The sequence below is a fragment of the Heterodontus francisci genome, chromosome 12 (genome assembly GCF_036365525.1).
Source record: "Heterodontus francisci isolate sHetFra1 chromosome 12, sHetFra1.hap1, whole genome shotgun sequence".
Classification (NCBI taxonomy): Eukaryota; Metazoa; Chordata; class Chondrichthyes; order Heterodontiformes; family Heterodontidae; genus Heterodontus; species Heterodontus francisci.
Genome location: NC_090382.1, coordinates 86,180,253 through 86,207,657, shown reverse-complemented (window position 1 = coordinate 86,207,657; position 27,405 = coordinate 86,180,253). Strand labels below are relative to the sequence as shown.

Here is a 27,405-nt window from a genome sequence, read left to right as displayed (position 1 = left end):
GTTGAACCTAATCCTGTGTTCATCCAGAACCTCAGAGTGACACACATATACTATTCTAGCAGGAGTCATTAGATAATTGTCAAGAGTGGCACATCTGCCTAATTTTCTTGTTTCTTGCCCTGGCCTGGGATTATTGAGATAAATTGTAAATTATTTTTGTAACACAGCAGCTACTGTGCAACAAAAATATGCTATAAACAACTATGAGGTGAATGACCAGTTATTCTGTTTATTGGCACTCAAGGGAGGAGAATCTGCTCCTCTTTAAAAAGTGTCATGCAACCTTTAGCACTTTTCATAATTATCAGAAGAGAGGAACAACTCCTTGGATAATGTCTCATTAAAAGCATGACACTTCTGACAACACAATACTGCTTCAGCGTTGCACTAGAATTAACAATCTAGAATATTAGAACATTTGGAAGATTGAAGCCATGGTCTTCGGCTCCCACCACAAACTCTCTACCCATACCACCAATTCTATCCCTCTGCCCAGACACTATCTCATGTCGAACCAGACTATTTACAACCTCAGCATCCTATTTGACCAGGAATTGATCTTCCAGCCCAAACTCGCCATTACAAAGACTGCCTATTTCCAACTCTCATAATGTGCTAGCCAATATTCCTCCCTCCACCACCAAAACAACTGGTTAATCATCTCATATCTCATCATCATCTGGTGCCAATATCTCCCACCACCCCTGCCTCAGTCTATTTGTTTCCGAAACTCTCATCCATGATATGAGTGTCCTTGAGAAGGTACAGAGGAGATTTACCAGAATGTTTCCAGGGATGAGGGGTTTTGCTACAAGGTTAAAGTTGGAGGTGCTGGGGTTGTTTTCCTTGGAGCAAAGGAGATTAAGGAGAGTTTTAATAGAGGTGTACAAGAATAGGACAGATTTAGATAAGGTAGACAAAGAAAATCTGTTCCCATTAGCTGATGGTAAAGGACTGGGGGACACAGATTTAAGTTTTGGGCAAGAAATGCAGGGGGTTGTGAGGAAAAACTTTTCTATGCAGCAAGTTGCAATGACCTGAAACTTGCTGCCAAAGAGGATGGTGGAAGCAGCAATGATTAATGATTTCAAAAGGAAATTGGATGAGCACTTGAGAGAAATAAAGTTGCAGAGCTATGGAGATAGACCAGGGGAGTGGGACTGACTGGATTGCTCTACAAAGAGCCAACATGGACTCAATGGTCTGAAAGGCCTCCTTCTGTGCAGTAATGCCTCTATAGCTGGAATTTCCCTACCGCACACCCGGGAGCAGGCCGGAGGTGGGGCTGGGGATGTAAAATTGAGTGGGAGACAAAGGATGCCATTCCCGTTTCCTTCTCACGTCCGATTGAATTTTATGAGTGGTGCGGCAGGTGACAAATGGCCCCCCCATCCCAGGCCAATTAAGGCCTAGTAATTGTCACTTGAGGACCCCTTCCTGCCACCAGTGGGATATTGCCAGTGGCGGACATGATCTTCGCCAGCTGCGGAGGCCACCCAGTTAAACCTGGTGGCCTCCTTGCAGACTGAGGTGGTGGGGGAGGAGTGACCCTCCTAATCGGGAACCCTATGCCCCACAGAGGCCTCCCCACTGGAGCACCTTGTTCCCACACCCCTTTGACCAAATCCGCACCCCCACCCCCACCTTGCTGGGACCCAACCAGTTGTCCCCAGCAAGGCCTCACACACGAACCTTAATTCCAGGGCTTCCACCATCGCTGCTCCTCTTGCTGGGTGCAGTCCCAGCAGTGGCCACCGTTCCTAGTGTCACTATTGGGATTGAAGGGCTCCCGGCCCGCTGATTGGTCGGCAGCACTTGGAGGAGGGACTTCCTATCACAGAGGGGCAGAAGTCCTGCCCAGGGCCACTTAAGGGTCTGGGCTATGTAAACTTACAGCTTGGCTTCCAGTCCTGGCAGAAGCGGCAGTGGGAAGAAGCCACTTAAGGGCCTCAATTGGCCTCTGGGTGGGAAGGCCGTCCTTGGCCTTTCACACTCTGGGTAAAATTCCACGGCATCCAGAAGGTGATGGGCACACCACCCCATGCCTTCCCTCACCATCTGATGGTACTCCCCCCTCCCGCCTCCTAGTCTGTCCCTAGAGGGCTGATAAATTCCAGCCCTATGACTGTATGGCATTTCAGTGCAGTAAGGAGGAGGTGCTGCCCTTTTAGAGGTGCCATCGTTTGGATGAGTTGTTAAATCGAGATCCCGTCTGACCTCTTAGGTGGATGTAAGAGATCCCAGGATACTATTCGAAGAAGAGCAGGGGAGTTCTCCTGGCACCCTGGCCAATATTTATCCCTCAACCAACATCACTGAAACAGATTATCTGGTCATTATCTCAGTGCTGTGAGTGGAACCTTGCTGCATTCAAATTGGCTGCTGCGTTTTCCATTACAATAATGTGGTCATTACAGTAAAACAGTAACAATGCTTCAAAAATAATGAATTGGCAGTGAAGTACTTTGGGAGATCTTGAGGTTGTGAAAGGCACTTTATAAATGCAAATGTTTTCCTATCCTTTGTCATCTCCAGACTTGATTATTCCAATGCTTTTCTGTTTGGCACCCCCATCCTCTATGTTCTTTAAACTTCAGCTCATTCCAAACTCTGCTGGCTGTAATCTATCCTGCACCAAATCCTGCTCACTCATCTGTTCTGTCTATGCTGGCCTACACGGGCTCTTGGTTCCAAACACCTACTTCTTTAAATTCTCATACTTGTGTGTTTAAATTCCTGCATGGCTTTGCTCCTCTCTATCTATGTCCTCTCCTCCAGTCCTACAACCTCCTTACCTCATATCTCTCCATTCCAACCCAACATCTCTGGCCACTTGTGTAGAACACTGTCTCTTTGCCCTTCCATTGGCCACAATGCCTTCAGCCATTTAGGTTACATGCTCAGAAATTCCTTCGCTCTGCCTGTCCATCTCACTCTCCTCCTTTATGACCCTCCTTAAAACCTACCTCTTTGACCAAACATTTGCTTAACCTTCTTGATATGTCCTTCTTTGGTTCAGCATTCATATTTGTCTGATTACACCTCTGTGAAGCAATGTAGAACATTTTTTCTAATCTTAAAGTGCTATATAAATGCAAATTATTGTTGTTGTAGGGTATAGACTCAAACTCAGAGTTGACCTGTAATAGATTATAATTCCACAGTTGGTTACAGTCCTCTGGCATTTCACTGAAGTAGTGAATTTACATATGTGAACCTTGATGGTGTTAATAAGTTAACAACCCCAATATTTTATTTATCCTTATGTCAATATATGTGTACTTACCAACAAAGGTCATTTTATTGTGATGAAGAATAGGTACACAGCCTGTAGCATTTGAGCCAATGGTGGTGCCTTCACGGCGGCCCAGTTACAATCAATTAATTGAGCACAGTCCAGGGATTAAACCTGTGACCCTTCTGTTCTGTATGTCTCAGTACCACAGCAAGCAATGTAAGTACCCCTTAGCCATGGCAGCTGAGGGAGACATTATTAAAATAGTCATTAAACTGCCGCAGTAGCTGCTCAGCAAATTGTTCAGATACTGAATTGTTAAATTTTCAAAAATCTTAGGCACATTTTCTGATCGTGGTTTCATCTCTAAAGAGTCTATGAGATTTGCTTCCATTTTATAACTGGAATGATAAATTGGTTAGTATAAGGAAGCAGGCATCTAAATGTCTCCGTGTTAAACAGGACGAATTAAGAGCCCACAGATTCCTCATGAAAGGCCATTGTCATCATTTTGGGGAATTTTGCTCTGTTACAGCTAACAAACTGGCTGCCAGGAAAGTTCATGTGCTACCTGCGGCTTTTCAAACACTTGAAATGGAGTTAATTCATGAAGTGTTTTAATTTATTTCATTAAATATGTTTAAAAAAGATATATCTTAAGAGCAGTGGTGACACCATATCATCAATCACTGCACATCTATTTACAAACATATAAATAACTTTATCTGGATGGCAATGGCCCTTTAAGCTCAAGTTATATAAACCCAATCAGAAAATCATAGAACATGATTGGTAAGTAAATTGATTTTAATTAACAATCCCATTTAGGTGACCCATAAATGTGGTGCCTGCCAGTCCAAGAAACATTGAAATGTTTGGCGACACTAATGTGGACATTAATGTATATGTCATGAGACTTTTCATTCTGGTCCAATTTGAGGTGAACTGTCATTTAGTATGACAAGTTGGACAACAGTTCTGTAATTTTTCCTGCTGACATGCTAAAGTCGATTCCCTGTCCCCTACTGGATAAATGTCAGTTGTTGCCAAGCTGAACAGACCAGAAGGTACCAGTTCACTGGATTGTGATCAGTTAACTGATGTCAGTGGGACTTCCAATGCACAATTTACGATTGGGAGGAGCATCTCTGAATTTGAGAGTGGAAAAGATAGACAAAATTTTAACTCGGAGCGGGTAATGGACAGGTGATGGCATGGGGCAAATGGCAAACCTCTCTGACATCGCCACACGATTTTAGCTTCCGGGCCTGAATTGAATTAGATTGAGGGGCGTCCAACCCAATCACGTTGGGAAATTAACAACCTGCCTGTTTTCTCTGTGCAATTGCTAGTTGGCGTATTAAAGCAGGAATGCATCTCTTAAAGCAAAGTTGAAATCGTTGCTTTCAGTTGTCATACTGCTGCAAGGAGGGAAGTCTCAAAATGAGTCAGAAGGATGCCCCCATTTTTCAGATGCCTCCCTGGAGGCCCTGGTGGAGGAGATCAGGGCAAGGATGGAGGTACTATTTCCCAACATTCACAGGAGCATGTCCATAACCACTATCCAGCAGGTCTGGATTGATGTGGTTGACCTCCAGCATCTGGGTTCAATGTATAAGAGGGACAATGTCCTTACAAGAACAGCAAAAGTGAGTATAATCCTTCATCCCTATCAAAAACAACTTACATTAACCCTTTCCTCCCTCCCCTCAACTCTTAACAATTCTCTTCCATCATCCATTTCAGAATCCATCACATCGTTCAACATGTCATCACAAGGACACACTGCCTTTCTCTCTCATTCCAAACACACACACCTTTTCTTTTGCTCTCTTTTCACATTCTAGCACTTGCACAACCAGAAACCCCTCCCAGGATTCCATCCTTACTGCACATTCCAAACACCTGGAATTCGTCCATTCATCTCCTCCCCATCCTGATACCAATTAGCTTTTTCTCCAGCTCTCAGCAGATGCACTATATGCAGAGGTCACACACTTCCCTTTTTAAAAGCCATTCTCTATCTCTCACCCTCTCTATTTGCAGGACAAAATAACCCACAGTGCCAGGGAGAGGTCTAAGACCAGGGGAGGAGTACCTGACTTCATAGCCCTCACCCAAATGCAGCATGAAGCCCTGAAGATTAGTGATCTGGGTAAATATTGAGCACAAGGAAGGCAAGATTAGTGACTTATCTGAGCAGGTTGTCTGTATATTACCGTAATCTTTCATGCAACCAATTTCAAGCTGCATTCTCAAAACTGCTACATGCTAATGCCCAGCCAATAGTGCTATCATAGCTCATATCTTTTCTTTTTCCATTAGGTCTTCATCAATCCCTGGATCCTGCAGATGAAGTACCTCAAAGAAAGGCTATCCTCCTGAGGATTCATTGTTAAGAGCTCCACCCCTCCCAAGCACCGGCACAGAGACTGGCACTCCACATGGCTTTGGAAATGAGTTAGAGATGTCTGCATGAGTGAGCAGCAGCAGGTACTGGTGGCAGGGACAATCCAGGAGACAGCTCTCCAGAGGGTGAGTTGCTGTCCCAGCTTTGCTGATGAGAACTTCAGCAACTCAGCTATGAAATGAAACCTGCTCGCCTCACATACAAGGTATTCGAAGGCCTGCCAAAGAGTTTCAGCTGTGGCCAAAAGTATGGGGCAGGCCGCTTCCAGCCTCTATGCTGTCATCTTTCATGGCATCAGCACTCTGTAGTATGCTATGGAGGGTGTGAACACCTTCAAGGATGCTGCAACTGGTCCAGCTTTGGTGGAAGCTCAAATGGCTGCCATGCAGGCTCTAGACTCTGCCATGGAGGGACAGGTGTCTACCTGGGACAGACTGGTGGACTTAAAAGATAGGGCTTTCAAGGAGTCAGTCATCTTCTGTAGCCTGTTCTCCTGCAGATTAGTGAACGTGACGAACTCCAGCCCTACGAGAGTGGCAATTGCTCAATGGGAACAGTGCATGTTGCCCTGCCTCAGGATGTCAGCATGTCTGCTCATTTGGCACCCCCTCAATCAATATACTGTCATGCCAGGAGGCCAACTGGGCCAGACTGCCTCGGTAGCAGCCAAGGAGCAGCATTCTCCAGCAGGGCCCTCACTGGCTCAAGTATTCAAAAGTTGCCAGCTACCAAGCATCTCAACATGAGCAACAGCAATCTACTACCTGCTATGGAGGCACCTCATTGGAGTAGTACAGTTGGGAATCCTTCTTTTAAGAAAGGCACCTGTTGGAGAAATAAATTCAAGCTAATTATTCTTAGGTCTTAATAACGTCATAGAACCCTGACTTACATGTATTCGTGTAAACGTGCTGATATTCTTCATAGTAGACTACAGAGTGCTGATGCCGTGAAAAATGCTCTGGCTCTGATGGATGACTCGGCTGACTAAAAAGTGGTGGAATTTGAGTAGTAAATCCTCTAAAGCAATTTGAACTACTCACCCACTCAGTTCTTGCTGAAAATTGCGTGCGTGCATACATCATGGGCTGAATTTTACTGGCCCCTTGACGCCACGGATCGCAACGCGGGGGCCGATAAAATGCTGCGGGGAGAGGCCCATCTCGACCTGCGATGTCAAGACGGGCCCGCCGCATTTTACTGGCGGCGGCGGGACCTCGGTGCGGCCACCCCACCGCAAGGCGGCACCTCAGTCAACATATGGTAATGATTACTTACCCATGCTGATTATGCAGCCTGCTGCCTCTCCACCGACATTGCCAGATTCTTCGTTGAATGGGCGGCCGTCACGTGCCGTCTCGTTCACCATCTGAAAAGCTGGCGGGTCCTCACTCTGCATTAGGGAAGGGGATGGGGGGAGGGAGACACAGGGGTCTAACTGCATTCTGGGAGGGAGGGGGCTACACAGGTGTTTAACTCTCATTGTTAAAGGGAGGAGGGTGGGGGGATACACAGGGTTCTAACTGCATTCTTAAAGGGAGGAGGGAGGGGGGATACAGAGGGGTCTACCTCTGCATTCCTAAAGGAAGGAGGGAGGTGGGATATTCAGGGATCTAACTGCATTCTTAAAGGGAGGAGGTGGGGGATACACAGGGGTCTAACTCTGCATTCTGGAATGGAGGAGGGAGGGGGGATACACAGAGGTCTAACACTGCATTCTTAAAGGGAGGAGGGGGGATACACAGGGGTCTAACACTGCATTCTGGGAGGGAGGGGGCTACCAGGGGTTTAACTCTCATTGTTAAAGGGAGGAGGGAGCGGGGATATTCAGGGTTCTAACTCTGCATTCCTAAAGGGAGGAGGGAGGGGGGATATTCAGGGGTCTAACTCTGCATTCTTAAAGGGAGGAGGGAGGGAGGCTATTCAGGGGTCTAACTCTGCATTCTTAAAGGGAGGAGGGAGGGGGGCTATTCAGGGGTCTAACTCTGCATTCTTAAAGGGAGGAGGGAGGGGGGCTATTCAGGGGTCTAACTCTGCATTCTTAAAGGGAGGAGGGAGGGGGGCTATTCAGGGGTCTAACTCTGCATTCTTAAAGGGAGGAAGGAGGGGGGCTATTCAGGGGTCTAACTCAGCATTCCTAAATGGAGGAGGGGGGGGGGATACACAGGGGTCGCACTCTACATTTTGAAATGGAGTGGGTCTGGGATTACTGGAGGGAAAGCTGTGCTGGCATGAAGGGAGGTACCATGTACCAGCCCTCCGTTAACAGTGTACGCTCTGTGTTTTGTCAGGGGGCAATGGCACATTTGGCACCCTGTGTGTGGGGAGGGTGCCAGAAAGGGCAGGAGCATTAAGGTTATATGGATGGTGGGGGCAATCGATTCAGCTGATAGTATCTTGATTTGGTCATGTTGTGCAACTCTGAGTGTTGGCCAAGATGGGCAATGCCATGGCATGCCACATAGTTGATCTGGTAAAGCAGCTGATGTATCTGTCAACACCAATCCCTGCCCTGTTAGGAACCTTTGAATTCATGCAGGGTTCAACTTTATTTATCACATGGAAATAGGTATGGCTGATCCAGAGGCAATATCAACAGGAAGGTATGACCCACGTAGAGGCCCCCGGTCATGAGCAACAGCCCCCAAGGGGAGCTCGCCATTATGATTGCTGTGCATCTACAGGCCCCACATGATATGCGATGGGATGTCAGAGCACCAGTGCCAGAGGAGATTGCGCATATAGAGAGGGTGTGACATGTCTCTGTGCCCTGCTCAAGGATGACCTACAACCCATGGCCTCCGGTAGACATCCCATGCCTTTGTTCCTCATAGTGGCAGCAGTTTTCAAGTCTCACACCTCTGCAACCTTTTAGGAGCCCACCAGAGACCTTTGTGGGGTCACACAGTCAGCAGTGCACTGCTGCATCAGGGAGGTCACCAATGCCCTGCACCAGAGGGCCAGTGAGGATGTCTGCTTCAGGAGGGACTCTCACAGCCAGGCCCAGAGGGCCATTAGTTCTGGTACCATTGCCGGAGAACCATAGGTTGTAATGTTCATAGACTGCACTCATGTGGCCATCAATCCTACTGCCAGGCTATCACCTGCAGACATCACCATTAAAGGAGCCCTCTCAATCTAGGTGAAGCTGGTATGTGAACACCGCAGATGCTTGCTGCGAATCTGTGACCACTTCTTAGGCAGCTGCCATGACACTTGTGTCTTGTGCCAGTCACGGCTGCCACCGCTGTTCACTGAACTGGCTCAGATGGAGGGGTGGCTTCTTGGAGATAAGGGCTATCCTTTGCAGACATGGCTCCCGACACCGGTGAGAGACTCCACCACTGCTGCAGAGGAGAGATACAACGCCAGCCACAGAGCTACATGAACCACCATTGACCAGGAGATCGACATGCTGAAAGAGAGCCTCCACTGCCTGTGTGGATAGGGTGATGCCCTGTACTATGGGTCAAAAAGGCCAGCTCCTTTCTTTGCTGCTCTGCATAACTACGCCCTCAATAGGCCTGGCATGATGGGGAGAAATGTCAACAGGATTCCTTCTCAGTCTGTGGGGACGCTGAGGACCGAAAATATGAAAGACGCGTGGGAGGGCAGATGGCACCCAGGCTTTGCACGCAGGGCTAGCAGTGAGGTAGGAATGTGTGGAAGTGGCTTAACAGGCAAAGGCTGTCTGCTCTATAGGAACTGACATGATCTCTACAAGCCACACATCACCCTCGCTCACCTGCTGTGCACCAGTCCACATCTGCTGCATCCCTGTGCAAATCATTAGAGGCAGCAGTTGACTGAGCCAATGTCCATGTCACTGCATCTGTGGAGACGCTCATATGTAATGGTGGCATGGCAATGCTGTTATTGCATACTTTGGCTCTCCTGAAAGGCCAACGGTGCAAAGGGATATGACATTGTGGCTATATGCTGGCACACATCATTCACACAGAGAAAAAGACACACATGTTGGTGCGGAACATTTAGTGAAAGACGTATTTACATTGCTGTGACACCCGTGCATTCCCATTTGTGTCAGTGTGTTCTCTGTAAACCTCTGTAATACCTTTTATGGTCTATTTAAGTGTTACGTCCTGGAATGTGCAAATTTAAGATTATTCACCCAGGTGCAGCATGCCTACAAGAAGGAATGTTACACTTGAGTGGAAGAAGAGGATTGCAACTTCACAGGACACTGGGACACAGCAGGGTAAGTTTGTGGCAGCAAAGCAGAAAGTACTGGGGTGACTCAGCAGGTCAGGCAGCATCTGCGGAGAGAGAAGCAGAATTAACTTTCAGGTCTGTGAACTTGGACAAGTTAACTCTGCTTCTCTCTCCACAGATGCTGCCTGACCTTCTGGATTTCTACCGTACTTTCTGCTTTGCTGCCAGATTGACAGCAGCTCCACTCTTCAGCAGTCAGGTAAGTATTCTTTGACAGCTGTCAGGAAGCAGGTGCTGGGGTGGTTAAAATAGGATCCCAGCACCTGCTGCACAACTGTCAAAAGGTCTGTCACTGTGTCGAATGTCCTGCCTCTCCCCACGTAATATTGGGGGGCCAGGCTCGGCGCCGTGATGTTAATGAGCCCCCGTGCGTAATATCGCGGGGGCTCTGCAGCGGCCGCTAAATGCGGGCGCCGTGCTGAGTTCAAAGTGTCTGTCACAGTGCAAGATGCTTTTATTTCTGGTGGTCGATTGTGCACTCTCTCCCTGTTTTAACTAAATCTGTTTCCCTTATCCTGACAGCAAAATCATGGACCCATGAATAACTGGTGTATAATTTAAATGCCTGGAGCAAGCACACAGATAGATGGACATGGAATTCAACCAAAATGAATGCCAGTATAAAAGAAGTTACAAACTGTCTTCCGTAGGCCATTCTGGTGGTGCTGAGAACCACATTTCTCCTAAAGCACTCCAGTACTGCATATTTCCCTTCTGAGAAAAGGCAAATTGCATCACGTTTCTGCAGATTAGAAGTATTCAAAACAGGATGATCCCCTGAGGAGAGGAAAGCGTCACTTTGCATAGCACAGGGCTAATGTGCTGTGTAGAAATATGTCGTTTGGCCACTTTGAGCACACAACAACCTGTTGCATTCCTCTGATCCCAGTTGCAATCCTCGCTGCTCATTTCATGACTTAGACTTTGCTGTACTATAAATAGGTTAGATATTTAGTTTCAGACTGGTTCCTGTTCCCCATCTCAGTTCAGTTAAATCCATTTACTTGAAGTTGGTCTGTTAAAAACAGAGCTGTTAAATTCACAATTTATGTTTCAGGAAAGAAAAAGGCTCTAATTCTAAAGAGGAAAATCACGAGAATTCTTTGATTTTCCCCCTGAACTGCAGTCTTAAGAGAAGTGGAAGAAAGTGATCCACAATCTTTGTGATTTTGAAGAGAACAACATGAATGCTGCTGGAATGTCATCTGGGCGAAAAAAACAAATTTTCTCTCTGCTCAAATGGAGAAAAGGTAACTTTATTAATTGTCAACTGAACATGTTGAAGAACACTTGACAATTCTTACTTCACATGCTGTGAGTTTAAAGGAGCACTCCTTCAGGAATTGGGTCGCAAACTCTACGATCACTTTTGCAACATGAGTGGTGAAGGCACTGTATAGTGTTGTTCTGAGGTGAGCCAGCTCTGAGAATGTTTAAGGATATGCAAGTCCGAGTCAGAACTGCAAATATTAAAGGAGACAGGAACTTGCGGTCAATGCTGTAAATGTTAAATAAGATGGCAGGTCGAGTTAGCGCCCAGAATGTTAAAGGAGATTGCAGGTTGGGGCAGTGCTCTGAATGTTAAAGAAACGTGTGTCACTGGGATCAGTGCTGTGAATGTTAAAGATGTTAGGAACTAGCAAGGCTGGTGAGCAGGTGCACGACATGCAAAATTCTTCCCTGACTTCAGGATGTGAGCCCCACACTTAATGCAGGATGGGGTCATCTTCAAGGTCTTGTAGAGGAGCCCTTCAATAAATATTTTTCATGAGGTGCTTAAAGTAATTAACCAAATGCCATACACCTAATATAATAATGTCCCATTGAATATACTGATCTCTAAAGATACCTTCTTCTTTAACAGAGAGTACAGTAATAATAGGCCTAATAAAAACTGTTGGCTTAATAAAAGCTTGAAACACCACAAAGATCCAATGGTACTAAAGAGATATAGGGCTGAATTTTACCGACCCCTTGATGCCGTGGGTCATGGCAGGGGGGCCTGCAAAATTCAGCGGGGAGAGGCCCGCCTCGACCCCCGCCATCGAGAGGGGCTCACCGCATATTACCGGCGGCGGGGGGACCTCGGTGTGACCCCCCCTCACCACCAAGTGGCGGGGCCTTCATTTAAGTACACAATAATGAGATTTAAATTAACTTACCTGCAGGCGGCGGCTGTCCACGCCGATTTGATGGCCGCTCAACGCACCTCGCGTGCCTTCGGAACTCCATACAGGGTTCCGAGGCCAGAACCTGGTGGGGAGGGGGTAGGAATAAAATGTTCAGGGTGGGAGGGGGTGGGGGAGCGGGGAAAACGATTTTTATTGGCAGTGGGGATAGTGGGAAGGGGTTGATGGTCAAAGGGAACTAATTTCAGGGGGAGGGGGAGATGTCCGGGATACTAAAAAAAAGTTTATTATGGGGAGGCAAGGGCGATTAGTATATAAATTACCCATTGTGGGGTGGGAGACTGGATTTAGAGTTGAAATTAAAATGTTTTTTCATTTCCCAGAGATCGGGATCTTTACATTTTAAAATGTTACTGAAGGGCTTGAAGCCCTTTAAAAATGGTGCTGGTGTCTGCCTGGTGGCAACGGACGCCGTTGCCGGGGACGGGGTGACTGCCCCTCTATGGCATCGGGGGCAGCCGCTCCGCCCCTTCTATTTAAATCAGCTCCCTTGTGTAATATTGCGGGGGCTGTGTGGTGGCACTTCTGTGTCGGAAGGTTGCCAAGTTCAAAGCGTGCCGCCACAGAGCGTGCACGCGCGCGCGAATAAAATCCAGCCCATAATGTGATAGAGTCATAGTGTTATACAGCTCAGAATATTGTAGTTTGAAGTACCATGCTCAAGTTTTTAAATGTTAATTTTTATAATCAAACTTCATTAGAAGAGACTCATCGGGCCAGAAAAGCACAGGAGTTCTTATCACTTTCATGAAGTTTCCTGTAACACAGATACCTGACTTCAGTTGGGCTCCTGTGTCATGGTAGAAGGAATAGCCATCAAGCTGTTCTTGCACTCCTCTCAGCAGTCTGTTTCAGAGCAGCCCGGAAGGTCACCCCATGTCCACCGAAGCCACAATAATGCATTGCATATGCAGTCTCAAAGAAGAGAGAAAATTATTTAAGAGCATTGTTGTCTCATTCACACATATACAATATTGCATGAATTTCAGATTTTTCTTCTGCATTTTAAAACATTATTTTCCACTATACTTAAGTTCCCTTTTCCCTCCTGCATACCACTTAGCACTCTGAAGTGATGTGATTTTGTCCTTATCCCAACGTAACTCTTAAACGGATCCATAACCATGTGCCAGAGTGACTTTGCTGACAAATTTGAGGGAAGCACCTAGAATTCATATTGTATTTGTAGCCCCACTGCAATACCTGAGTACATAATCTCGGCTGACATTCCAGTGCAGTACTGAGGGGTGGCTCTCTTTTGGATGAGACTTTAAATCAAGGTTCCGTCTGCTCTCTCAGGTGAATGTAAAAAATCCCATGACACTATTAGGGGCAGAGCAGGGTTCTCCCAGTTTCCTGGTCAACAATTATCCTTCAATCCCTATAATTTTCAATAGGTTATTTATCTCATTGTTATTTGTAGGACCTTGCTGTGTGCATAATTGACTGCTGTGTTTTCCTACATTACAATAGTTACTGTAATTCAGAAAGTACTTCATTGGCTGTGAAGCAGTTGGGACATTCTGAGATTGTGAAAGGTGATATCTAAACGAAAGGTTTTTTTTGAGTTTCCCATCCACCCTGCCACTAGATACACATGAACAATGAGGGGCAGGAAAATACCCTTTATTCCATCCAGCCTGTCCCACACAGTTTTGATGCCTCATGTTCCACAATATGCATGCTCCTACCCCACCCAAAATGATATGGAGTTTTCCTTTGCTCTGTTGTAGTCTCTTATTTTCTCTCTCTGCAAATCAAACAAGGAAAGTTGATTGTAAAACTTGGACTTACAGGCACAGTTCATTGATGCAAGACAAATGGCTATTCAGAAGATGAGTGTTTGTGAGTTAACCTGGTCTTTTCCTCATCAAACATTCACATATGGACTTTCCACCAACATATAATGATTCGGAAGAGATGTTTTTATCCCCCTTCTTTAGCAAAGGAGGATTGAGGCCAATTGTAGCATCCTAACTGCTATACTGCTGAGATCAGGTAACTCAGCACAGCCTGAGACTTTTATGCCTCAGTGCCGCATCAGTTGATACATTTATACACTAAGCTATCAAGGCAGCTCCTTTGTTTAATTTTTAAAATATTTTCTGCCCAGTAGCTTATGCGAACAATTTCATTTCAGGTAAGAAACAGAAAACGGAAAAAGAGAATGTCATGATTCCAGACGATATAGATTTTGGTTCTTGTCAACCTAAACAAAAGTCCTCATTGTTTGGAAGGAGTCAGTCAGAAGATTCAGGCCTGGATCTATCTAACTCTTCCAGCCTTTTTCAGAAACAAATACAATCTGATACACAAGAGAATGCCTCCATCCACAGCAGACACACATCAACCAGCTCTGGCCTCTACTCTTGCCTATCCTATGACAGTAGGTCCGCGCTGTTTCCAAGAACTCGCAGTTTTACGACACTGTCAGGTGGAGAACATGAATTTAAAGCAACAGCATCTTCATCAGAAGAGGATGATGATGTTTTTGGGCTGAAAGACATCACACAAACAGTGAAGGCACAATGTAGCCTTCCAGAGTTGACAGAACCAGTGAAGTCCAATTTTACCGTCACAGATATTGCAAAGAGTGAAACAGAAGAAGAGGAAGACCATGTATTAAGCTCAAACAACTGGTGCAATGAAAACAAATTGAAAATCCAGGAGGAATTTGATATTTTGGGAAGTCAGCAAGCAATACTTGGGTTCCATAAACAAGTTAAGAGGAGTAATCTGGAAAGCAAGGTTAGTCTTAAAATTAGGATGGCTTGTTTATTTTTAACCTTAATTTTATTCCATACATTTTGCTGCTATGAAGGTAAGGAATAGTGATAATAGAAATGTTTTTCTCCCCCCCAGTTTTGGTACCCTGTGTCAACATCAATTATTCCCAGCAGCCAAATGTAACATTCCTTCAACTCTGTCCCACCAATCCCACAACCCATCTCAAAAGAGTGCACCTATTGAGCACAGAAAGCTTGGAGGTGGCAGCACAGGCAATGTGTCAGCACTGTTATAATTGGGAGTTTGTGAACAGCAAGACTGTACTGGACTGTCACATCTGCAGGAAATGTCTCTGCCTTGAATCATTTCAGCTCAGAGACATTGTACTTTCATGCAAGTTAGCAACTCTCCGACACAATATTTCTGGATCGTTTTCTCCAGAGTACTGTCACATCTCAGAGAAAAGCACACGTGCAGAATGGGGAAAGTATCACTGTCAGTCAACAGGGTATGGGAAATGAAGAGAAAACAGTCCTGCAGACACTAGTCCAGTCCAAAAGGTGCAATATACTTGCTGCCTGTGAGGATAAGAATGAAGGCTGCAGGGAGGAAGGTCAGAATGCTAACCATGACACCATGGAGCAGGAGGCAGTCCAAGGGAAAGAAGAGGAGAATAGAAAGGTTATAGGCATAAGGAATTCAATAATTAGGGTGATAGTATCCTCTGCAATTGTGACTAGGAGTCCAGGGGAGTGTGTTGCCTACCTGATGCCCAGGTAAAGTATATCTCAGCAATTGGAGAAGAACTTGGAAAGGGAGGTTGAAGATTTAGCTATTGTGGCCCATGTTGGTACAAAGAAGAGGGTGAGGAAATATCAGAAGTAAGGAACTAAATTAAAAAATAGGCCCTCAGGTGGTAATCTCGGGGTTACTACTCAAATCATGCGCTAATTGGCATAGGGATAGACAGATCAGGAAAGTAAATGTGTGGCTGAAAGATTTGTGTGAGAAGTGGGGGGAGGCGTTCAATTTTATAGGACACTGGCACCAGTACTGAGACAGGAAGGAGCTGTACCACTGGGATGGGCGCCACCGGAACAGGAATGGGACCATAGTAAAGAATAAGGGTAATGTAACTTGTCAGGGATCAAATACAATTATAGAGTGTAAGTGTAAAATGACTGTTACATATAAAGTGAGTGGAACAATTAATAAAAGCAAATGAAACTCTACAGCAATGTGGACAGGATTCAAATCAAAATGCGGGAACTGGAGGCAATAATTTATAGCCAGGAGCCAGATGAAGTTGGGGTTACGGAAACATGTCTTAATAAATAACAGGACTAGCAGATAAAAGTTACAGGATATTATAGAAGGATGGGGAAGGAAGAAGGGGGGTGGGAGGGGTGGTGTAGTCATAGTAAGAGTAGAGAATGGTATTGCAGTAGATGTAATATATCTGGATTTTTAAAAGGCTTTTGATAAGGTATCGCAAAGTAGACTCATGACTAAGGCTAGAGCATGTACAGTCAGAGGACAAGTAGAAGAATGGATAGCAAGCTGGCTACAAACAGGAAACCAAGAGTAGGGGTTAAGGGTAACTACTCAGACTGGCAACAGGTGGGAAGCAGTGTTCCACAGGGATCAGTGCTGGGACCACTGTCATTCACAATTTATAGCAATGATTTGAACTCGGGAATCGGAAGTGCAATTTCAAAATTTGCAGATGCCACCAAATTGGAAGATGTAGTTAATACAAAGGAACAATGTGACAAATACAGGAAGACTTTAATAAACTTGCAGATTGAGGGATGAATTTAATGGCCCCCCCAGAGACTGGTTAGTAGGCGGGGGGCCTGTAGAATTACAATGGGAGGCGGATGGCCTGTCACCTTCCCATTGCAATGTGATTGAGTTGCGGTCAGGATAGGTCTTCCCACCTAGACGCCAACGACCAATTGAGGCCCTTGAGACCTATTACCGACCACTTAAGGGCCTCTTCCTGCCATCGGTGGCATTAAGCTAGTGGCGGGGGTGAGGTGGGGGGGGGGCGTCACCGCCATGTGGGGAGGTCAGTCAGTAAAAGTAGACAATCTGTGGAACAAAGAACAAACAACAAAGAAAATTACAGCACAGGAACAGGCCCTTCGGCCCTCCAAGCCTACGCCGATCCAAATCCTCTATCTAAACCTTTCGCCTATTTTCTAAGGGTCTGTATCTCTTTACTTCCTGCCCATTCATGTATCTGTCTAGATACATCTTAAAAGACGCTATCGTGCCCGCGTCTACCACCTCCGCTGGTAATGCGTTCCATGCACCCACCACCCTCTGCGTAAAGAACTTTCCACGGATATCCCCCCTAAACTTTTCCCCTTTCACTTTGAACTCGTGTCCCCTTGTAATTGAATCCCCCACTCTGGGAAAAAGCTTCTTGCTATCCACCCTGTCTATATCTCTCATGATTTTGTACACCTCAATCAGGTCCCCACTCAACCTCCGTCTTTCTAATGAAAATAATCCTAATCTACTCAACCTCTCTTCATAGCTAGCGCCCTCCATACCAGGCAACATCCTGGTGAACCTCCTCTGCACCCTCTCCAAAGCATCCACATCCTTTTGGTAATGTGGCGACCAGAACTGCACGCAGTATTCCAAATGTGGCCGAACCAAAGTCCTATACAACTGTAACATGACCTGCCAACTCTTGTACTCAATACCCCGTCCGATGAAGTAAAGCATGCCGTATGCCTTCTTGACCACTCTATTGACCTGCGTTGCCACCTTCAGGGAACAATGGACATGAACACCCAAATCTCTCTGTACATCAATTTTCCCCAGGACTTTTCCATTTACTGTATAGTTCACTCTTGAATTGGATCTTCCAAAATGCATCACCTCGCATTTGCCCTGATTGAACTCCATCTGCCATTTCTCTGCCCAACTCTTCAGTCTATCTATATTCTGCTGTATTCTCTGACAGTCCCCTTCAGTATCTGCTACTCCACCAATCTTAGGGTCGTCTGCAAACTTGCTAATCAGACCACCTATACTTTCCTCCAAATCATTTATGTATATCACAAACAACAGTGGTCCCAGCACGGATCCCTGTGGAACACCACTGGTCACACGTCTCCATTTTGAGAAACTCCCTTCCACTGCTACTCTCTGTCTCCTGTTGCCCAGCCAGTTCTTTATTCATCTAGCTAGTACACCTTGGACCCCATGCGCCTTCACTTTCTCCATCAGCCTACCATGGGGAACCTTATCAAACGCCTTACTGAAGTCCATGTATATGACATCTACAGCCCTTCCCTCATCAATCAACTTTGTCACTTCCTCAAAGAATTCTATTAAGTTGGTAAGACATGACCTTACCTGCACAAAACCATGTTGCCTATCACTGATAAGCCCATTTTCTTCCAGATGGGAATAGATCCTATCCCTCAGTATCTTCTCCAGCAGCTTCCCTACCACTGACGTCAGGCTCACCGGTCTATAATTACCTGGATTATCCCTGCTACCCTTCTTAAACAAGGGGACAACATTAGCAATTCTCCAGTCCTCCGGGACCTCACCCGTGTTTAAGGATGTTGCAAAGATATCTGTTAAGGCCCCAACTATTTCCTCTCTCGCTTCCCTGAATAACCTGGGATAGATCCCATCCGGACCTGGGGACTTGTCCAGCTTAATGCCTTTTAGAATACCCAACACTTCCTCCCTCCTTATGCCGACTTGACCTAGAGTAATCAAACATCTGTCCCTAACCTCAACATCCGTCATGTCCCTCTCCTCGGTGAATACCGATGCAAAGTACTCGTTTAGAATCTCACCCATTTTCTCTGACTCCACGCATAACTTTCCTCCTTTGTCCTTGAGTGGGCCAATCCTTTCTCTAGTTACCCTCTTGCTCCTTATATATGAATAAAAGGCTTTGGGATTTTCCTTAACCCTGTTTGCTAAAGATATTTCATGACCCCTTTTAGCCCTCTTAATTCCTCGTTTCAGATTGCGCCTACAATCCCGATATTCTTTCAAAGCTTCGTCTTTCGTCAGCCGCCTAGACCTTATTTGTGCTTCCTTTTTCCTCTTAGCTAGTCTCACAATTTCACCTGTCATCCATGGTTCCCTAATCTTGCCATTTCTACCCCTCATTTTCACAGGAACATGTCTCTCCTGCACGCTAATCAACCTCTCTTTAAAAGCCTCCCACATATCAAAAGTGGATTTACCTTCAAACATCTGCTCCCAATCTACATTCCCCAGCTCCTGCCGAATTTTGGTATAGTTGGCCTTCCCCCAATTTAGCACTCTTCCTTTAGGACCACTCTCGTCTTTGTCCATGAGTATTCTAAAACTTACGGAATTGTGATCACTATTCCCAAAGTAGTCCCCTACTGAAACGTCAACCACCTGGCCCGGCTCATTTCCCAACACCAGGTCCAGTATGGCCCCTTCCCGAGTTGGACTATTTACATACTGCTCTAGAAAACCCTCCTGGATGCTCCTTACAAATTCTGCTCCATCTAGACCTCTAACATTAAGTGAATCCCAGTCAATGTTGGGAAAATTAAAATCTCCTATCACCACCACCCTGTTGCTCCTACAGCTTTCCATAATCTGTTTACATATTTGTACCTCTATCTCACGCTCGCTGTTGGGAGGCCTGTAGTACAGCCCCAACATTGTTACCGCACCCTTCCTATTTCTGAGTTCTGCCCATATTGCCTCACAGCTCGAGTCCTCCATAGTGCCTTCCTTCAGCACAGCTGTGATATCCTCTTTGACCAGTAATGCAACTCCTCCACCCCTTTTACCTCCCTCTCTATCCCGCCTGAAGCATCGGTATCCTGGGATATTTAGTTGCCAATCATGCCCTTCCCTTAACCAAGTCTCAGTAATAGCAATAACATCATACTCCCAGGTACTAATCCAAGCCCTAAGTTCATCTGCCTTACCTACTACACTTTTTGCATTAAAACAAATACACCTCAGACCACCAGTCCCTTTGCTTTCATCATCTGCTCCCTGCCTACTCTTTCCCTTAGTCACGCTGACTTCATTATCTAGTTCCTTACAGGCTTTAGTTACTACATCCTTACTCTCCACTGACCTCATTTGGTTCCCATCCCCCTGCCACATTAGTTTAAACCCTCCCCAACAGCGTTAGCAAAAGCACCCCCAAGGACATTGGTTCCAGTCCGGCCCAGGTGTAGACCGTCCAATTTGTAATAGTCCCACCTCCCCCAGAACCGGTCCCAATGTCCCAAAAATATGAACCCCTCCCTCCTGCACCATCTCTCAAGCCACGCATTCATCTTGACTATTCTTTCATTTCTACTCTGACTATCCCGTGGCACTGGTAGCAATCCTGAGATTACTACCTCGGAGGTCCTACTTTTTAACTTGGCTCCTAACTCCCTAAATTCTGCTTGTAGGACCTCATCCCAAAGTAACAAGCAAGATGAATAAAGGGCTACCTGTAGATGTGGTGCACTTGGATTTCCAAAAGGCATTCATTAAGGCCACATCAAAGGTTAATATATAAAATAAAAGCTCATGGTGCAGGGGATAACATATTAGCATGGATGGAGGATTGGTTAGCTAGTAGGAAGCAGAGAGTAGGGAAAAATGTGTTAATTTTGGGTTGGCAAACCATTACCAGTGGAATGCCACAGAGATCAGCGCTGGGGCCTCAACTATTTACAATCTATATCAATGACTTAGATGAAGAAACCAAATGTATGGTAGATAAATTTGCCGATGACACAAAGATAGGTAGGAAAATAAGCTGTCAAGAGGACATAGAGAGTCTACAAAGGGATTTAGACAGATTAAGTGAGTTGGGAAAAATTTGGCAGATGGAGCATAATGTATGAAAATGTGAACTTGTCCACTTTGGCTGGAAGAATAGAAAAGCAGTATATTATTTGAATGGAGAGAGATTGCAGAACTCTATGGTACAGGGGGATCTGGATGTCTTGGTACATGAATCATAAAAAGTTGGCATACAGTGACAGCAAGTGATTAGGAAGGCAAATGGAATGTTGCCGTTTCAAGGGGAATCGAGTATAAAAGTAGGAAAGTGTTGCTACAGCTGTACCGGGCCTTAGTTAGACTGCACCTGGAGTACTGTGCACAGTTTTGGACTCCTTACTTAAGAAAGGATATAATTGCATTAGGAATTGTTCAGAGAAGTTTCACTCAACTGATTCCTGGGATGCAGGTGTTATCTTATGAGGAAAGGTTGAGCAGGTTGCCCCTACATCCATTGGGGTTCAGAAAAATGAGAGGTGATCTTATTGAAACATATAAGATCCTGAGGGGTCTTAACAGGGTGGATGCTGAGAGGAATGTTTCCCCTTGTGGGGGAGACTAGAACTAAGGGACACAGTTTAAAAATTAGGGATCTCCCATTTAAGATTGAGATAAGATTTTTTTCTCTCAGAGGTTTATTAGTCTGTGGAATTCTGTTCCCCAGAGAGCAGTAGAGGCTGGGCCATTGAATATGTTCAAGGCTGAGTTAGATTTTTGATCGACAAGGGATCAAGGGTTATGGGGGCAGACAGGAAAGTAGAGTTGAGGCCACAATCAGATCAGCCATGATCTTATTGAAAGCAGAGCAGGCTTGAAGGGCCAAATGGCTCACACCTGCTCCTAATTCTTGCGTTCTTGTGTTGTGTTCTTGGAGGGCCGCTGCCGGCAAACAACCCACCTCTCTGAACCCCTCTCCCCCTGTTCTCAATGCCTACCTTCCAGCCACATCACCGGGCCTGCTTGTCTGGCTCCGGCGACCCCGCCTCATTTACCTTGGGCCCAGGGGTCCAGCGCTGGGCCTGGTTCCAAGGTCTATTGTAGTACCTGCAGTGGTCACCATTCCTGGATTGGCCAGCAGCTCTTGGAGGCGGGATCCTGTTTCTAAAGGACCGGGGATCCTGGTGCCGGGCTGTTAATTGCCCAAGCACCGTAGAATCATGCCGGGGGCCTCTAAATGGCTGAGGCGGGATTCTCACCACCTTTTCGGCCTGGCGCCAGGAGTTCCACCAGCGCGACTAAATTCAGCCCTCATTGGCAATTTAATTTGGCGATAGATAAGTGTGAGGTGGTGCATTTTGGTAGGAAGAATAAGGAGGCCATGTACTGCTTGGATAATAAGAGTCTGAATGAGGTAGAGGAGCTAAGGGATCTGGGGTACAAATAATCAAATCATTAAAAGTAGTGAAATTAAAACAGAAACTGCTGGAAACACTCAACAGGTCTGGCAGCATCTGGGGGAGAAATATAGAGTTAATGGCCTGAAGTTTTTGGTGGAGGCTGAAGTCCCACTGCCAGGGCAGAAAGTGGGAGCTGACACCACTCTGGCAGGTGGCCGGACCCTGGGGAGGCAATTTTCCAGCAACGGCCAAATTAACAGGCTGTCACCAGGGTTGCCGTCTAATTGAGGATGGTGGCCTGCCCACCAGAATGCTGGCCCAATCAGAGGGCCAGCAGCTCAGCAGCCTTGGCAGCACTCTGCTAGCGATGGCCACTACCAAGTTTGTAACACCAGGGAGAGGGCGCCTCAATGGTGAGGCACCCTTGAAGAGTGGTGAGTTTTTGTGAGGAAGCCTGGCCAGGCAGGCAGGCAGGCCTGGATGTTTAAGAGAGGGGTGTCGTGGTGCACCAGTGGTGCCGTTGCAGCGGGGGTGACCATTGCCGTTACATGGACCACTCCATGGGCCATGGAGTGCCTATCAAGGAGGCCCTCCCCCAGGAACCTGCTTGGAGATCACTTTACTTATTTGCTTTGCTGACCTGCAATGTTGCTTTTAATAATTTATTCACCTGTGTTTCTAGATCCCTTTGCTCTTCTACCCCATTCAGTTTCTTATTTTCAAAGGTGTAGAGGTTATTTCTGTTTTTCCTACCACAGTGCATGCTAAAGTGTATATGCCATTTAACTGCTCAGTCTGCAAGGTTTCCAATGTCTTGTAATATATTGCACATATTGCACTCTTCCTCATTGTTAGCTATACGCCCATCTGCAAATTATGAGCTCAAGTCGCTGAAATGGGGCTTAAAACCATGACTTTCTACTCAGAGGTAAGAGTGCTACTACAGAGCCAAGACTGGCATATTGGAGCAAAGAGCAGTTATCAGTATTGAATGGGTATTCAATCTGGGACACCTAACACCTCAAATTTTATATACACATCCTTTTATTTAAATCCTTTCATGGTCTCACCCCTCTCTTTTTCTAGATTCTCCTCCAGCCCTGCAACACTCCCTTCGTTCCTCTGACTAGCTTATTATTCATCCCCCATTCTCTTCGGCCTACCGTTGGCAGCTGCACCTTCAGCTGTCTAGTCCGTTGGCTGTGGAGTCTCTCACTAAACGTTTTTACCTCTGTAGTGTGATTGCTTCTCATTGCAACCTCTGCACCTTACTCTCTTCCTTAAGGTCTTCCTTAAAATCTACTTCCCTGTCCAAACTTTTAGACACCCCTGGTAAATTCCTTTTTGCCTCAGTGTCCAATTTTATCTAATGACACTTCCATGGAGCACCTTGAGAATCTTTCCATTTTAAAGGTGCTATAGAAGTTCAAATCATTATTGTTTGGCTATAAGCTGAAGATGGGATTGTAATTAAATAGCCTGCACTCTCAAGAATCACACATGAAGAATGGTAGTTTAGATGATGGAATGAAGGATAGCTGATGTGCTTCAATAACTCAACTATTTAAGCTATTCAACTGTAAACTCAGCATCACTGCTGAGCCTATTCCTGTCATTCATTGACACCCAACATTCCCTGTACTGCAAACAGCTTTGATCTCCCTATTTTAAGGAGGGATATACTTACATTGGAAGCGGTTCAGAGAAGGTTCACTAGGTTGATTCCTGGGATGTTGTCTTAAGAGTCAAGGTTGAGCAGGTTGGGCCTATACTCAGTGGAGGTTAGAAGAATGAGAGGTGAACTTATTGAAACATATAAGATTCTGAGAGGGCTTGACAAAGTAGATGCTGAGAGGATGTTCCCCCTCGTGGGGGAATCTAGAACTAAGGGGCATAGTTTCAGAATAAGGGATTACCTAATTTAAGATGGAGATGAGGAGGAATTTCTTCTCTCAGAGGGTGGTTAATCTTTGGAATTCTCTACCCCAGAGAGCTGTGGAGGCTGAGTCATTGAATATATTCAAGGCTGAGAGAGACAGATTCGTGAACTATAGGGGAGTCAAGGGTTATGGGGTTATGGCAGAAAAGTGGAGTTGAGGCCAAGATCGGATCAACCATGATCTTATTGAATGGCGGAGCAAGCTCGAATATGACATACTCCTGCTCCTATTTCTTATGTTCTTACATTCTTATGTTTTGCCAGCTGTGCGTGTGCACGGTTGCGCATCAGAATGTACTGCGCAAGGCACTTATAATTTACCCCAATTAAGATAGCGCACTAAAAAAATTTAGAGGTACTGCGCACTCAAATGAACAGGCCACTCAAAATGAAAAAAATTAAGATGAGACATTGTTGACGTCTATGCATTTGTAGCAGTTGTTACCAAACAGGTTAATTTCTTTCTTCTCTCCATCTCAGTCCTATTGCAATGTCACCAGCTCCAAGAGAGCTGAGATCAGTTAATTCAGCACAAAGTATTGAACACGGGACCTCTTGGCAGCTTAGTGCCTTAGTGTTACTTTGGGCGATGTCTTCACTGGTCATGTTTAAAACTGACCAAGTACTTTCAGACCATCTTTGAGCACACTGTAGTTTTTGCTTAACAGTTATGCATGCAGTATGCATAATATTGGTCTTTATGAACTCTCTGTCTTGAATAAAACCTCACAAGGAATTCTTCACATTACAGTTAGTAGACTTCTGCCAGACTACTCTGAGCAATGCATATAATTCTGCTTGAACCTCATTATAGCAGTTATGCACCAGTAAACACCAAACCCTCTCTAAATTTCAGAATTCTGCTGTTTTGTATTTGCAGGATAGCATGCCTAGAGCCGCTACAAAGGGAATGGGTTTGGGAATATTGCACAGGATCTGTAATATGATGGAGAAGATTACTGAACTGGAGAGAGATCGTCTGGAGCTACTGAGGCAAAACCATGAACTTCAGGAACAGCTATCTCAAAGTCAACAGGCAGAAGTAGGTTACAGATAATTCCTTTACTAATTTAAAAACATTTTTTCTGTTAGCCTGTTCATAGAGCTTGAATGCATTGGTTCTGAGCTGAAATACTGGTCAGAGCAGTTGAAAGAGGAAATATGTAGCTGAATGATTTGATTCGTGATCTGTTAAGTAAAAATGCTGCATTAAGATTTGACAATTGTAATATTAATTTTAACTCCCAAAAATGGGTGGGCTCATTTTGTGTCAGAGGTTAAAATGCAAGAAATCTGAATCAGGAATCCAACCCACCTTGAACTGCCTGCTTCCGGCGTTAACGGAGGCAGGTTAAGGGATGAGCAACCAATCTGCTTGTGGGAAGTGGATTAGAATCATAGAATCATAAAATGGTTACAACACATATTGTAGGTCCCTCTGCACCTCTTTAGAATTGTAGCCTTTAATTTATTTTGCCTCTTCTCGTTCTTCCTACCAAAATAAATCACCTCACACTTTTCTGCAAAAGATTTCATCTACCACTTGGCTCCATTCCACCATCCTGTCTATATCCACTTAAAGCTTATCACTATCCTCCTCACAATTCACAATATTTCCAAGTTTTGTGTTATCTGCAAATTTTAAAATTTTACCCTGCATTTTCAAGTCTAGGTCATAAATATAAATAAAGAACAGCTGGGGTCCTGCTTTTAAGGGTCTCAATTGGCTGCTGGGCGGGAATGCTGTCCTCGGCCTTTCCCACCCCTGACAATATGGAATGTCGTCGGGAAGGCAGTGGGCACTCCACCCCACTGCCTTCCCTTGCTATTTTATGGGCCCCAACCCCCACCATCCTGCCTGTCCCAAGACGGCTGATAAAATTCAGCCAATCATTTCTAAAAGCTATCCCACCACCAATATTAAACTGACTGGCCTGTAGTTGCTGGGCTTGTCCATATACCCTTTTTGAATGATGGTGTAATGTTTGCAATTCTCCAGTCCTCTGGCACCATCCGTGTACCTTTGGATTTGGAAGATTTGGAAGATTATGGCCAGTGCCTCCACAATTTATGCCCTTACTTCCCTCAGTATCCTTGGATGCATTTTATCTGATCCTGGTGACTTATCAACTTTAAATGAAGCAAACATATCTAACACCCTCTCTTTATCAATTTTTAGCCCACTCAGTGTTTCAAATACTTCCTTTTTCACCATGTCCTGGGCAGCATCTTCTTCCTTGATAAGGACAGATGCAAAGTATTCATTTAGTACCTCACCCATGCCCCCTGCCTTCATATATAAATCCCCAATTTGGTCTCTAATCGGCCCTGCTCCTTCTTTTACCACTATTTTATGCCTTATATGCCTGGAGAAGACTTTTGGATTCCCTTTTATGTTAACTGCCAGTCTCGTTTCATACTCTCTTTTTGCTTCCCTACTGTCTTTTTTCACTGAACCATCCGCATTCAGTCTGGTTCTCGATTGTATTATCCACCTGACATCTGTCATATGCACCCTTTTTCTGCTTCATTTTACTCTCTATCTCCTTCATCATCCAGGGAGCTTTGGATTTATTTGCCCTACCTTTCCCTCTTGTGGGAATATACCTTGACTGTACCCAAACTATCTCCTCTTTAAAGGCAACCCATTGTTCAGTTACAGTTTTGACTGCCAATTTACTTGGGCCAGATCTGTTCTCACCCCATTGAAGATGACTCTCCCCCAATTAATTATTTTTACCCTGGATTGCTCCTTGTCTTTTTCCAGCGCTGACCTAAACTTTATGATGTTATGGCCGCTGTCCCCTAAATATTTTCCCATTTACACTTGGTGCACTTGATCCACCTCATTCCCTAGAACAAGATCCAGCAATGTCTCCTGGAATGGTCTAGAAACATACTGGCTGGGATTTTACCCTTAGCGGACAGGAGCCGGCCACCGACTGAAAAGTGGAGAGAATCTGTGGAGACAGAAGCAGAGTTAACTCTGCATTTAAAAGACCAGAGCAAAAACCAAAGATGGCAGAAGGGTGCTCTAAGGTGGACCCACAGTTCAGCAATGCCTCCCTGCTCGCTTTCCTCCAGACTATACGGGCAAGACAGGAGGTCCTTTTCCCCAGCGATGGTAAGAAGAGGCTCTCCTGCGTGACCAAGGCAGCCTGGCTGGAGGTGGCAGAGGAGGTAAGTGGCCGTGGGGGTCATCTGGCATGAAAGGGTCCAATGTTCGGAAGAGGATGAACGATCTGCTTCGCACCGCAAAAGTAAGTGGCACTCTGCATCATGGTCCCATGACATGCCAAAGACAGGGAGGTTGGGCAGGGATGAATGACGTGACATGAATGGATGAAAGTATTACAGAACTCACTCTTGTCTGCATCTTACAACATGGCATCTACATGAGTGGCTCACTCAGTAGTGCACACCGAGCTTTCCCCACCTTTGGGCCCAGCACCCCTCTTGTAACATGTTTTGGGTCATTGCCTTGCTATCCTTAACCTCTGCCTCCTTGCTCCTCTGGGCAA

General features: G+C 45.5%; 1 protein-coding gene and 1 long non-coding RNA gene across 5 annotated transcripts in view; one reads left to right on the top strand and one right to left on the bottom strand.

The window, feature by feature from the left end:
• The window catches only part of LOC137375973 (uncharacterized), a 44,736-nt gene extending 32,621 nt beyond the window's left edge, over nucleotides 1–12,115 (bottom strand). For both annotated transcript variants that reach the window (XR_010976109.1, XR_010976108.1), the window contains exon 1: nucleotides 12,041–12,115. This is a non-coding gene — a long non-coding RNA (uncharacterized lncRNA). The remainder of the gene's footprint in view (nucleotides 1–12,040) is intronic.
• LOC137375972 (uncharacterized) overlaps nucleotides 10,798–27,405 on the top strand; it is a 38,935-nt gene continuing 22,327 nt past the window's right edge. For 2 of the 3 annotated variants that reach the window (XM_068043787.1, XM_068043789.1), the window contains exons 1-3: nucleotides 10,798–11,128; nucleotides 14,208–14,815; nucleotides 24,765–24,926. In XM_068043787.1, coding sequence (XP_067899888.1) covers nucleotides 11,062–11,128; nucleotides 14,208–14,815; nucleotides 24,765–24,926 — 837 coding nt within the window. In that variant the 5' untranslated portion in view covers nucleotides 10,798–11,061. Of the gene's footprint in view, nucleotides 11,129–11,165; nucleotides 11,291–14,207; nucleotides 14,816–24,764; nucleotides 24,927–27,405 lie in introns of those variants that run through there. The other variant, XM_068043788.1, reaches the window with a different exon arrangement.